Genomic DNA, 14,482 nt, shown 5'->3' on the forward strand with positions numbered 1-14,482 from the left:
CTATGTTTCCAGAAGACCCTTTGCTTCCTTCAGTCACAGTACTTTAGACATTGCACTTTAATAAAAAGACTTAACCAGAAAGTGAGTACTTTGAGGGCAGGAACCATGTTTTCTATGCCCATGGTAGACTATAGCACTTAATACTGATTGGTTGAATTTCATATTCAAACATATGAAACCTCACTAAATAAGCTATTAAATGTCTATTGCCATAATATATCAATTTATCAACGTTGTCAAAGGAATGAGATTGATGTCAGTTATTCCCTTTTGTATATGTACTGCATTATGTCATACCACTTTAAGGAGTTTAATTATGTTTACACAACTGTTTCCCAGTAAACTGAGGACTTACGATCAGAGATTTATTATACGTAATCAATTATTTTGTTATTTTAGTGAAACTATACCAGCTTTTAATGTTGGTTAAAATGTTGCTAGTAGTTTCTGGGACCTATCTTTTAAAAACCTTAAAAACTAGAAAAGTTGCCCCCCCCCCTTTTTTTAAAGTATCTTTAACTTTTCCACAGCATTTCTGAAATCATTTGCAAGTTCTTTCACAACCCAGGATATAATTCATGTGGATATGGAGATTTAAGCAAAAAATTCCTTGAAATAAGTTACCTTAGGTTGGAATTCCATTAAAAGCATAGTTCTTAAATTTTAGAGCTTGATAATTTCAAGTTTTTTTTTTGGAGGGGGGTAGGGGTGATGCTAGGGATCAAACACAGTCTTATACATGATAGCTCTACCACTGAGCTATATCCCCAGACCATGAATTTTCTTTTATTACTGATTGAAATCAGGGGATGCTACACCACTGAGCTTATCTCCAGCCCTTTACATACATACATTATATACATATATATCTTTTAATTTTTAAAATTGGAATGGGTTGAGACAGGAAGGAGGTAAAGTAGGGGGGTGGGTATGGTGGTGAATGCCTGTAATTCCAGTGACTTAGGAAGTCATGGAGGCAGGAGGATTGCAAGTTTCAAGGTCAGTCTCAGAGAAGACTGTCTCAAAATAATAAAAAGGGCAGTGGAAGTGGCTCTATGGTTAAAGTGCCCCTAGGTTCAATCCCCAGTACCAAAAAAACAAAAAGTGGGGGGGCTAAATTTGGACTAGTTTATGCTTTGTATGTTTTCCATCCTTTTTCTTGCTAAAAACATATTTTAAAATCCTTTTCACCACCTTTAAGCAGCTTTCTAAGTCTTTATTCTGGATTTGACTTTTCTAAGAACAATGGGTATTAAACAATCATCCTTCATACCTTTATAATTGTCAAAATTTGTTTTGCATCTTCCTTTGAGGTTCACAAAGCTGATTAGAAACATTGGTTATTGGGCTGGCGATATAGCTCAGTTGGTAAAGTGCTTGCCTTGCATGAACATTACCCTGGATTCAATTGCCAGCACCACCCCAAAAAAGAAAGGCTAGGCATTATTGTGTTCAATTACCAATGAGCAAATGGAAATTATAAAGATTAGGCGTTTTGCCTGAATTCACAGCCAGTCTGTGGCAAACCTTGGAGGAACTATTTCAAAATGACCACAATACTTTTGGTATATGTCCTTAAGAGACAAAAATGTTTTAAGATGGAAATATTTTCAACAGAATGAGACACCACAATGAAGGCTTCATGAATAATTTATTCCATTTGAAGTTTTTTGGTTTTTTTTTTGTTTTTTTTTTTTTAAAAAGTATAAACCTTTTCATTTCCTCAATCACAATTTGTACAACTCAGTGTTATGGCATTCGGCAGCAATAGTGTTTGTTCCTTATTCTTTTTTGTCACGTTAAAAAGAAAAGCAATTGGACCATATTAAATGTCACTGCTAAACAACAACTTTAAAACGCCCCTTCATAAAGTGACCAAGCCATTTTGAGAGGGTTGATGCTGACATGTCCAGTAATGACGTTACAATTTGTAGTTTAAACTCAGTAACTTTTAAGGTCCACATATCCAGTTTACTTTGAAAACTAAAGCTATTTTAAAACTTCATGAATATATCAACCTGAGGAGTATTTTAGGTCCCAAATCCAGTTTTTAAATTTATACTCCACAAAAAATAACATATATAAAAAATTTAAACCACAGTTCTGGGCCCATTAAAACACCAAGAAAAAACAAAAGTTTTAAGATTTCCAGCTGATTTTTGAGGGATGGGACAAAAATATATATGTTAAAACATTTTTTCCTTAATTTAGACAAACTAAAATATTAAGAGGAAACCCAGACCAAAATATCACTCATGCAACATTAAGTGTATTAATAGACTAATATGCAATGCCATAGTGGATGAGTAGCAAATTATATGATGCAATAGCATTTAAAAACTTCCTCTTAATCTATTCAATTTGAACATTTTAAATAATGCAACATAGTATTTTGATATTACAGTATTAACATAGTGCTTGATTAAAGATCTGCAAATCTTTGTAGTAACACATTAAGTTAAAAAATTACCTCAGAAGGTAAATATGAAGACGAAAAGAGAATATTTTAATACAGTAATCTGTGCCATACTGACAATTGAGTACGAATACAGCTGAGGATAGTTGACTAAGTAGTAAGAGCTTAATTTTAGTGGTTTAAGAAAAGTTTAGAAATATTTAAAAATTACAGCTACTTTAAAATTTAAGGATTACATATAAGTACACTTGGTGGCCTTCTGGCCAAATAATAAGGTGTACAGAAATTTATTCATACAGTGTTAATTCACAGTCCTGATAACTGAATGGCTTGCATAAGAAAGGTATGGCTAGATGTTTCTCACTGGCTGGAAGCAAACATTATATAACTAATCTTTTAAATGCCAAAATACTGAACTTCCACCCTGCTTCATAATGGATAACTGCACAAAGAACAGACATTAGCACTGTAACAAAGAAGTCAAGGTGTTCGTAACTCACTGGTACAAAGTATAATATTTTGCTTGCTTATTTAAGTAAAACAAAACTACCCATACTTGTCTGTGACCGTACATTAATAAGTCAGATCCATCATCCTGCACAAAATGCTTAATTTCTTTTTTTCTGAGATAAGTCAACTGACCTTTTCTAATGGCTATTTAATAACTTTCTATTTGAGTGTGAACCGATATATGAAGGGAAGAAAAGTTTTATCAGTAAATCCTGTATATTTGGGAACTATTCCCTGATTCCTACATAAAAAGGAATTGTATACTGGGTTCCCTCCTTATGGCTCCATATAAAAGAAACTGTCAGGGAATAATTTTTTAAAAAATCTATTTTCAAACTGAGGTTTGGTTACTGTAGGTTAGCAATTTTTCAAACAACTGAGAATATAACTTTTATTTTTTAAAGTCACTATTAGCTAAGTATATAAAAAAAATACTCTTTTTATAGAAATTCCAAATAAGCATCTTTTCCCTCAAATCTCAGACAAGTTTTTTTTTTTTTTTAAAGAAAGTACAGAACAAAACATGCCAACATATCTGTGGTGTGTTAGCATAATTGAAAAACAAATGCAGAGATGTGATCTTTAAATTTAATATCAAAATATGCTGACCACTGGGATTTCATTATAATCTTAATGATTGAAAACTTTTGTCACCAATTTTGTTTTTATAGAAAAAAGACTTGCTAATGTTTTCATGTACACAATTTGAAGAAGTTATACTGTTCATAAGAAAGTGATATTATGCTAAGCATATAGTACTTACAAAACAAGTTTCAGTTAAAAAAAAAAAAAACACTGAATTAGAGTTTTGTAAATACAACTGATTTCATCCTTATAGATAATTAGTGAACATACAAATAAGAATTTTGCTAGACTGCTTCCAAGAAAGATTAGGTAGACTTGGCGACTGTGAATTCAAGTCAGCAATGCAGGTAGAAAGCTAACTTGGGCTCTCTTGTGAGCAGCACTGTAGAAAGGATTTTTCAAGGGGGTAAAAGCCTGCATAAAAGCAGTTATATTGGCATGTGCAAACAAGAAGGGGGAAAGCTGTGTTGAAGGAAGGGGTGAATTAAAGTCCCTAAAATTCAAGTCCCTTCTTTAGGGAGGTGAGAACCTCCTTGGCATATGCCCTACCTTAATTTGAGCTGTGTTATAGAAAAGTACAGACTCTGGTGTTTGGGACTGCCATCTCCAAACCAAGAAAATTAAATAAATAAAAAGGCAAAGGGAAACAGGTTAAGTTTAGAAAATGGTTTTTTCACTAGTGGAATAGAGTCTGAATACCAGAATTCACTGAGAATCTATTTACACCACAGTTTGATTGCACACACACACCCATACATATGCATACTCTCACACACATTCCCAATCTTTAATTTAAAAAAAAAAAAAAAAAAAAGTCAAACAATCAAGAGTGACTGCTCTTAAAATAATTTGTAAAATGCCTAGAGCTGGGCTAAATTTCAACCTTATAGCAGATCCTGCAGATAAATTTCATAATTAATAATATTCCCATGCCTAAATTGCCACTATTAAAACTGAAAAAAATTTAAGCATGTAACATTAAACACCAAAATTAGTTTAAGCATTCAGTAGCAAATGTTTTTCTTGTAAAACTAAGTTTCTTTCACTGGAAATGGCCTGAAATATTAGTCATAGCCCTAAACCATAGTACAAAATATAACTGAAGAATTCTCATTTTATTCTAAGTTAAACCACCTAACAATATCACTTGTATATTGCCATCATGTTATTCTGTAAAGATGTGATATATAAAATGCTGTAAGACCCGGTACCTTTTCAATTTATAAACACAGTGAACTTCATTACTGTACATGTACTCTGCAACTACAGCTTAGCTGTAAATCCTCCACACACAATGGTATGGACATTATTTCCCCTCTATCCCCATTAAACTGTACATTGAGACAATACAAATTTACTGTCCCACCCACCCCGTTACAAAAAAATAATACTCTAAAAGCAACCCTACTGCAACTTTTTAATTAAGACGATTACATATATTTTAGACCAATTGCTTTAAAGCAAGAAGGCAGTATAAACCTTCTAGGAAAATTTTTATAAAAGAGGTTAAGAAATATAAGACAATTTATACATTTAAAAACTTACAATAAATAAGAGATGCAGGCATTTTTGAATACTAGATACTATAATCCAATACAAGAACATCTTGATGTTCTAAAGCCATATGTTGAAAATCATTGTTCCTCATGTTTCCTCTCCATGCTTTTAATATTCATTTAACATGACTGGGTACTATGGCTCATTACTTTTCACAAATACTGTGACCGGAAAAAAAAAAAAACGTTAATTTTTGCTACGAAAATGTTATAATACGTTTTGTATGATCAGTCATCATCCCTAAAGAGTTCAGTAGAGTCAATGAAAAATAGCAGGGTTATAGCCCCTCCCCCCAAGTCAAAACAATATTTGTTGAAGTAATAAGAATTAGACCCCATCACAAATGACTTTCACTGAGAAGATAATAACTTAATCCTGCAGCAAAATATCCTTTTTTCCTTGTTCTTTTCTTGCAAAGTTCCAACAAATGAAGATCACAGCATATTCATGATAAAGTTGTATAACTGATTCAGCACCACAAAATGAATTGGGAGACATGAGCGTCTGTCCTGGATTGCAGGGTCACAGGTTAGCCAGGAGAGTGCATTGTACTGTTCCAAAACAAACCTGAAAAGCAAATAAAACATGTAAGTCATTTATCTATTTCCAGTATAAATTTCAGAAGTAGTTTTCAATTACAGTATCTAAGATTCAAAGCTCCTCAAAAGTCCTTGGGGAGAAAGATAATTAATTTCATGAAAAACTGTTCTTAGGCGAGGGATGTTTGTAGCTCAATGGTACAGCACTTGCTCAGCATGTATAAGATCATAGATCCAATACCCAGCACCATTTAAAAAAAAAAAAAATCTCAAAAAGATCTAAGGGTAAACACCTATGAAATCTTGCCAAAACTGAGGAAAATGCATAAGAATCAAGAATCAACATTATATTCTTTGCTGTTGTTGTTTGGTACTGGGGATTTAACCCAGGGGCACTTTACCACTGAGCTACATTCCCAGTCCTTTTTTATTTTTTCTTTAGAGCTAAGCTGCTGAGGCTTATTTCAAACCTGGGATCCTCATGCCTCAGCCTCCCCAAGTCCCTGAGATTATAGGCCTGTGCCACCATGCCTGGCTTACATTATGTTCTTTTAAAGTTGCAATGGAGAACAAATAATGGTAAAAGAGCAGTACCTGAGGACATCTGAAGTCTGATTTGAGTCAAGTGGGTGGGAGTGTTTACTGTGAAGCAGCTCGTCAGATTGCACTGAAGGCACGTGGAGGTGCAAAGAGGCCTAAAAATGTGAACAGGGAATCAGTAAGCCACACGGGAAAAGACTGGTCCTCTAGTTTTACCTTACTCTCCCAATGTACCTTTCTTAATGAAATATATATTTTAGTACTATGTTATGAATGGAACCACTACAAAAATGCTTGCTCTCCTTGCTGATTTCATTCATTATTGAAGTAATTTTTAAGTGCAAAATATACTGAATCTTCCTGCTTACTTTAGTTTTACTGTTTATAAAACCTCGTACTAATCCTTAAAAAGGATTTCCAACTATTTTCTAAGTCTAATTTGCCTAGATGCATAAAGTAAATGTTTAAGGATGCAATAAACATAATAAATACATTTCATAACAGAGGCTTATTAAGAACTGGCATATCCATTTAAGTATGGCAGTGAACGGTGAGCGGAAGGACTCGCTACTTCTTCACATTTCAACTAAATGCAAGTAATAATTTGTAATTAAATATGTATAATAGTGTTAAAAAGTGTGACAAGATGGTGATGGTATTCACCACAAAAACTCTCCGTAGATCTTATTCTATATACTATAAAAAGTACTCATGGGTTAGCATTGTGGCTCAGAGGTAGAGTACTCGCCTAGCATGCATGAGGCACCACATAAAGTAAAATAAAGACACTGTGTCCACCTATAACTGAAAAATAAATATTAAAAAAAAAGTACTCAAAATTACAAGCTCTCTCCTTTCCAGTTGTATACATGTATAAACCCTTGTTAGGTATATTCAGGAATATAATTTAAAATGTTTATATCCGAACTATTTTGATTTTTGAGTTAAAAACAAGTCCCACATGGCAGATCACTACAAATTAAATGAATATTAATTAGTACCAGTGCTCTTAATCCCTATGATAAAATTATTTTTAACCATCTAGATAACAATCCACTATTTCTCCATGCATAGAGAAACACATCAGGTGGTTTTATTGCCTATAGTATACAACTAAAATGGGATGTATGAAAAACAAGGTGAACAAAATTATGGTAAGTTATGCCTTACCTGGTAATTCAGAATCAGAAGTCCTAATCTTGTTACACTGTATCTGAGGGTGAATGCTCACTTTACACTATCCTCTCTGCAAATAAATATTGAGTAGAAAAGAATCTGGATAGTCCCTTGGACTTTTTGTAAAGTAGTGTTTCCTAAAAAAAAATGTGCCCTGAAACACTAAGGTCATGAATTACAAATAGGTGTTAAACAATCCTATTCTTGTGTATTAAAATAGATTTGGGAATTGCTAGGTAAACAATGTTACTATTTTCAGAATCTGTAGTGTGTATACATGCACTGTGACTACAAAAGGGGGCAGAAAGCATGTATACCACTTCCCAAAGATCTAAAGAACCCTTTGTTTTGTGGAGACTCCAAGGACTATTCAGCAGAAAATCTCTTGGAAAGGTGTTCTTGCAAAGATATTTGCACATCTACTGGAAGAGGAAGAAATCATAGGATAAAACTACTACCTTGGCTGACACTCTTAAATATATTCTCTCATTAAATATTATCAAGGGCTGGGGATATAGCTCAATGGTAGAGTGATTATCTACCGTGCACGAGGCCCCTGGGTTCAATCCCACCTCACTATAAAAACAAAAAACAAAAAAAAACAAGTTCAGATCTTCAACTGTTGTATATATGAACATACTACAAAAGTTCAATATTGGCCAAGGGGATAAAGATTTAATAGCAACAGGAAGAGAAGACAGCAAGAAGGACTCAAGTGGAACAGGCCTGTAGTCCCACCTACTTGAAAGGCTGAAGTAAGAGAATCGCTTGAGCCAAGGTTTGAGGTCAGCATGGGCAACAAAGCAAGGCTCTGTCAAAGAAAGAAGAGGAATGGAAGGGACAGACAGGGAGGAGACGTAGGGAAAGAGCAAGAGGGCTATAGGTTTGATAACCACTAAAAATATAATATAAACTAAAGCATACTATCTAATTTTTGCCCTACAAGCAACAAGTACTCAACAAATACTTAAATTAGCATGACTAGTGAAATATGAAATAGAAACTTGGAATTCTCCTGCCTCAGTCTCTGGAGTAGCTGGGACCACAGGTATGTACCACCCCACCTGGCAAGACTGAATCTTTTAATCTTCAAAATAATGGAGAATAATGAAAATAAGATATGATGCAATTCAAAAAATAATTTAATAATAATTAAAAGATCCAGGTTTCAATCTTGAGTCTACTGCCAATTTATGACTTTGAATAGGTGAGTTTTTCTGAACTTACATTGTAATGAGATTTGTACATCTACTAGAAGAGGAAGAAATCATAGGATAAAACTACTACTTTGGCTGACACTCTTAAATATATTCTCTCATTAAATATTATCAAGGGCTGGGGATATAGCTTAATGGTAGAATGATTATCTACCATGTGTGAGGCGCTGGGTTCAATCCAGCAACCACAAAAAAAAAAAAAAAAGTTCAGATCTTCAACTGTTGTATATATGAACATGGTACGAAAGTTGAAACTAAAATATGCTCATCTAGAAAATGAGAAGGTTAGAAAGAAATAAGTTTTTCTAAGCTCTAGTGTGTACAGTTGAAAATACCACTACAATATAAATTTTAAAAATTAGAGTTGTTTCCTAAGTAGATAATTCTGTGTGTGATATTTAGAGTCATTTGCGGCAATTTAATTAAATACTTAAACAAGCTATAAAATTTCAAAAAGCCACTTCTGTATTTCTCATAAGTCAAGTTGTCAAATATGATTCTTTATAAATTGGCACAGAAATGGTAATACCTTAAGAAAAAGGGGACACTGATATTGTGCTTGAGGACATGCTGACCAGAACCAGTCAGGTAAAGGACCCGCTTTGGCAGTTGATACGAAGTATCCAAGGGCCAATGGTTGCTGAAGAATATTAGTTACTTCATCATGAGATTCTGTTGAAAGTAGCCGATCAGTACCCTGACCCTTAAAAAGACAAAATTAAAAGTATATTATTTCATTCAGTATACCTAAGTACTAGATATAAATACAAAATGGATTATGACAAATCAGTCTTATTGCATTATGACCTCAATTTTAAAAATACTAAAGGATATTGAAAAATTCAATGGGTTAAAAAAGAAAAACTCAATGGTTACATACTTCCCAGGGTGAATTGTATGTATATAAACATTCACAGCTGATTAAAAACCACAAAATGGTCAATCAAATTTCTAACTCATTTCGTAACAGTCTCTCAACTAATTCCTGACACTCATACCCCAATCCAAAGGGTAGATTCAATACACTTTTGTTCATCTACCACTATCTCTAAAATGCAGTTATAATGTTTTAGAAAGCATTATGGCAAAATGAAGAGACTACTCTCAAGTGGTATTAACAAACTCTGGATTAGTCAATTTATTTCTTGGTTTTTTGTTTTTTTGTGTTTTTTTTGGTGGTGGTGGGGTCACCAGGGATTGAACCCAGGAGTACTTAACCACTGAGCCTCATCCTCAATGCTCCATTTAAAAAAAAAAAAAAAAGTTTGTTTTTTGTTTTTTTAGTTGTAGGTGGACACAATACCTTTATTTTTATGCAGTGCAAGCGCTCTACCACTGAGTCCCAGTCCTCTCAACCCTTTTTATTTAATTAATTTATTTATTTTGGTACTGGAGATTTAACCCAGGGGTACTTTACCACTGAGCATAATATCCCCAGCCCTTTTTTTTTTTTTAAATATTTTTTTAGTTGCAAATGGACACAATACCTTTATTTATTTATCTTTATGTGGTGCTGAGTATCAAACTCAGGGCCTCACACATGCTAGGCAAGCGCTCTACCACTGAGCCACAACCCCAGCCCTTTTTATATTTTATTTAGAGACAGGGTCTCACTAAGTTGCTTAGGACCTCACTAAATTAATGAGGCTGACTTGAGATCCTCCTGCCTCAGCTTTCCAAGTTGCTGGGGTTACAGGTAGATTTGTGCCACTGTGCCTGGCTTCTTGGTATGTAAGTTAAATAAATAGAAAAAAGAAAACTAGGGGCTGGGGATGTGGCTCAAGCGGTGGCGCACTCGCCTGGCATGCGTGCAGGCCCGGGTTCAATCCTCAGCACCACATACAAACAAAGATGTTGTGTCCGCCGAAAAACTGAAAAATAAATATTAAAAAATGCTCTCTCTCTCTTTAAAAAAAAAAAGAAAGAAAACTAATATGCACAGAAACATTCATTATATCAGTAACTATAACAACAGCAACAACAACAAAAGCTTAAATGCCCAACATTTTAGGAATGATACAACAAATTATGGTGTCCATATTAGAAAGCTAAAGCTGGTCATGGAGGCACATAACCTGTAATCTGAGCTATTCAAGAGGCTTATTAGACAGGAGGATCCAAAGTGCAAAGCCAGTCCTGGCAACTTAGCAAGATCCTCCCTGAAATTTAAAAAGGGGACGGGTATATGGCTTAGTGATATAGCTAGTATCCCTGGGTTCAATCCCCAGTACAGAAAAAAATTTAAAAAAACTGATTAAACTTACTGAAATTTGAATATAAATACACACATACTTCAATCTTGCTTTTTTACATGTTTAAAAAGGAAGAGATGACAACATAAAATTCGACAAAGATCCTTTCTTAAATGAAAAAAAGTAAATTCTAAGCGTGGCATAATGGCACATGCCTGTTAATCCCAGGTTCTTGGGAGGCTGAGGAAGGAAAAATCACAAGATTGATGATAGCACTGGCAACTTTTAGTGAGAAGACCCTGTCTCAAAAAATAAAAGAGCTAGAAATGCAGTTTGGTGGTAGAGTATTCCTGGGTTCAATCCCAGGAACAATAACAACAACAACAAAAAAGGTAAATTCTAAACATATGCATACTGTAATAATCAAGTAATTACTAGATATAATTTCACTCAAAGATGTTATTCAATGAAGCCCTAATTGTTACTTCAGAGAGAAGCATAATATAGCCTGTTTTCATAAGTGCTAAAAATAAAAGGGACAGTGGGCATATTTTATCTGTTTCTATAAGAAAATTAATTTCTATTATATTCTTTGTCACAGCCCTGATGTGAATTACAGCTCTTACAGTCATATACTGATTATCTAAGATACTGTGATCCTACACCTGAAACTACAGTACTCTAGAAAATATGAATTCAGGGAACACACAGCCTCAGAGAACCTCTGCAGAATGTTTAAATCGAAGTATTAGTTTCTGTGAGGCAGAAGTATATGAATGTACTGTTAATCTCACCTGTTGCCAATTTCCAAGGAAAACAATGTTCTATTTCATTTATTCATTGCTTACCAAATGAATGAATGACATTTAGATAAACTAAATGTTTTAAAAAATGTTTTTTATAACTTTATTTTTTTACTTTTTATGTGGTGCTAAGGATCAAACCCAGTGCCTCATCCATGCTAGACAAGTGCTTTACCACTGAGCTACAGCCCCAGCCCCAATAAACTGAATTTTTATAATAGGATTACCTTGCCAGCATCACTTCCATGGGGGTAATGAGATCCTGGAGAATGTACGGGAGATGCAGTTGGAGATGCAGGAAGGATATTAATGATATCAGGATCAAGATCATCTCCTGTGCCTAACAAATCAAAGATAACCATTCCATCTGCTCCATCTATATAGAAGAAAGAAATTAAATATTCCATTATCCATATCCCATGACTATTCACAATTAAGGGTTAAAATAAATTTTAACCAAAATAAGTTTACTTAACCATCAAGTGTCTATCATGTACCAAGTATTGTGCTAATAGCCATTTAAACAATGCATAAATAAACATATACTAGTCTGAATAATGGCTCCCAAAAGATGTCCATACCCTAATCCCTGGAATTTATGAATATGTTATCATAAAGGATTTTGTAGATGTGATCATAAGAAGGGAAGATTATCCAGGTAGGTCCAGTGATCAGTTGTGCTTCTGATCAAAACCATGGCCTCACACGTTAGGCAAGTACTCTGCCACGGAGTTATACCACCAGTCCCAGAAGAATCCTCCATGAGAAAGAAGTGGCAGGGTCAAAGTCAAGAAAGAAGTGGCAGGGTCAAAGTCAATCAAGGAGGCTGACAACACTATACTGCTGGCATTCAAGACGGAGGAAGAGGCCACAAACAGGAATACAGGTGGCAAAGGCAAGGAAACAGATTCTTACCGAGAATCTCCAGAAAGAATCAACTCTGCTGACACCCTAACGTGAGCCCAGTAAGCCTGATTTTTGGATACCTCTAGAACTACAAGTAATACATGGACATTTTTGGTTTTGCTTTGCAGTACTAGACATTGCCCCGCAATGCTCTACCTTTTTATTTTTTGAGACAGGGTCTCACTAGGCTGCTAAGGGCCTCACTAAATTACTTAGGCTGGCTTTGAACTTGTGATCCTTCTGCCTCACAGATGTTCTTTTAAACCACTAATATACAGCAATTTGTTATAGCAACTGTAGGAAACGAATACAAAGCAAACACAGTATGCAGGAAATAGAAATGTGTTTAAAATTATACTACTCACAATTAATGCGCTAGTCAGGTTTTTTTTTTTTTCTTTATTTGTTTGTTTTTGTATCAGGGACTAAACCCAGGGACACTTAACCTCAGAGTCACATTCCCAGACTGTTTTGAGACGGGCCTCACAAAGTTGCTTGGGGCCTTGCTAAGTTGCTGAGGCTGACTTTGAACTTGCAGTCCTCCTGCCTAACCCTCCTAAGCCACTCCAATTACAGGCATATGCCCCAGCTCCAGATGTCCTAGTCTTCACTAAGTAAAACATTCAAGGTATTTCGCAATAAATTAAATGACAGATTAATACCTACAAGTGTGACTTTGACGATCTGATTATCATGTCTTATATTCTTTTTGTTTCTGAGGATTGAAACCAGGGGCACTTTATCAATTTATTTAATCCCCAGACTTTTTTATTTTGAGACAAGGTCTTGGTATATTGCTGAGGGCCTGGCTAAGTTGATGAGACTGACCTTGTGATCCTCCTGCCTCATACTCCCAAGTTGCTGGGACTATAGGCATGTGCCACTATACCCACCAATCTTTATATTCTAAGGTCACTCAAAAGTAATAATGAAATATCTTTATTTTTTCTTCTGCTAATCACAACCAACAAGGTTCACCAAAAATCACAACCCTACTCTGGCAATTTAAATAAAATATTATTTTGGCAAAGACGACCTAAATGAGTTATAAAGATTGATACAACTACCTCAAAAACAAAAGCATAAACCTATATAAAAATTTTATAATCAATTATTATCTTTTAAAATAAGATTTTAAGTTCCAGTATCAGTAAGATAGAATAATGATCTACTAGTTTCCTGGTACCATTTGTTTTATCATACAGTTGTTGACATAAAACAACACATATTTATCCTTTCACAGTTTGGGGGTCATAAGTCTCTAACTAGTTTCACTGAACTGAAATCAAGATACCAGCAAGGCTGCACCTCCTCTAAAGAGCTCATGACCCTTTCCTCAGTTTTTAAAGTGAGGGGCACAGCATATTCTTCCTCTGACTGCATCCTCTGCTCCATCACATGGCTTTCTTTTCTGTATATAATCCAAAACTGCCTTTGTCTTTCTTTCATAAAGGATACATGTAATTGCATTTAGGCCCACCTGCATAATCTAGTACAATCTCTTCCTCTAACTTAATCACATCAACTAAAAATTCTTCCTTCTTTTTTTAAAATAATGTAACATTCACAGGGTACAAGGACAGGACCCGGCTATCTTTGGAGACCATTATTCAGTCTAGCAAAATTGTCAATGATTAAAACCTTAGGCAAGACATGGTGGTACATAGTTGTAGTCCCTGCAGGCAGGGAGGCAAAAGCAGGATCACTTGAGCCCAGAAGTTCAAGGTCAACCAGGGCAACGTATTGAAATCCCAACACCCTGTTGCCACAAAACAAACAAACCAACAAAACTTTTCAGGAACAATTCACCTACCATTGTTGGGATTGAAAGCTAAGTCCAAATTTTCAGTGGTATAAGTAGCTGAAGCTACTTGCACAGAAGCAGAAGTAGGGAACACAAGTATATGAGTACATGATGTATCCTGTGGGGTATTTAGCTGAGATGTCTGCATATTTAGAGTGGTGCTTCTTCCAAATACAGAACCAGTTGACACAGAATCTACCAAGAGAATGAAAGACATTTTTCCTTTTAATAAATGGA

At 34.8% G+C, this 14,482-nt stretch overlaps 1 protein-coding gene across 2 annotated transcripts in view; it reads right to left on the bottom strand.

Moving 5' to 3' along the window:
- Nucleotides 1–1,632: 1,632 nt before the first annotated feature.
- Med13 (mediator complex subunit 13) overlaps nucleotides 1,633–14,482 on the bottom strand; it is a 90,486-nt gene continuing 77,636 nt past the window's right edge. For both annotated transcript variants that reach the window (XM_027950263.2, XM_027950262.2), the window contains exons 26-30: nucleotides 14,255–14,440; nucleotides 11,763–11,911; nucleotides 9,070–9,243; nucleotides 6,202–6,302; nucleotides 1,633–5,635 (exon numbers count right to left, since the gene is read on the bottom strand). In XM_027950263.2, the coding sequence (XP_027806064.1) occupies nucleotides 5,503–5,635; nucleotides 6,202–6,302; nucleotides 9,070–9,243; nucleotides 11,763–11,911; nucleotides 14,255–14,440 (743 nt within the window). In that variant the 3' untranslated portion in view covers nucleotides 1,633–5,502. The remainder of the gene's footprint in view (nucleotides 5,636–6,201; nucleotides 6,303–9,069; nucleotides 9,244–11,762; nucleotides 11,912–14,254; nucleotides 14,441–14,482) is intronic.

Source organism: Marmota flaviventris, chromosome 17 (genome assembly GCF_047511675.1).
Source record: "Marmota flaviventris isolate mMarFla1 chromosome 17, mMarFla1.hap1, whole genome shotgun sequence".
Classification (NCBI taxonomy): Eukaryota; Metazoa; Chordata; class Mammalia; order Rodentia; family Sciuridae; genus Marmota; species Marmota flaviventris.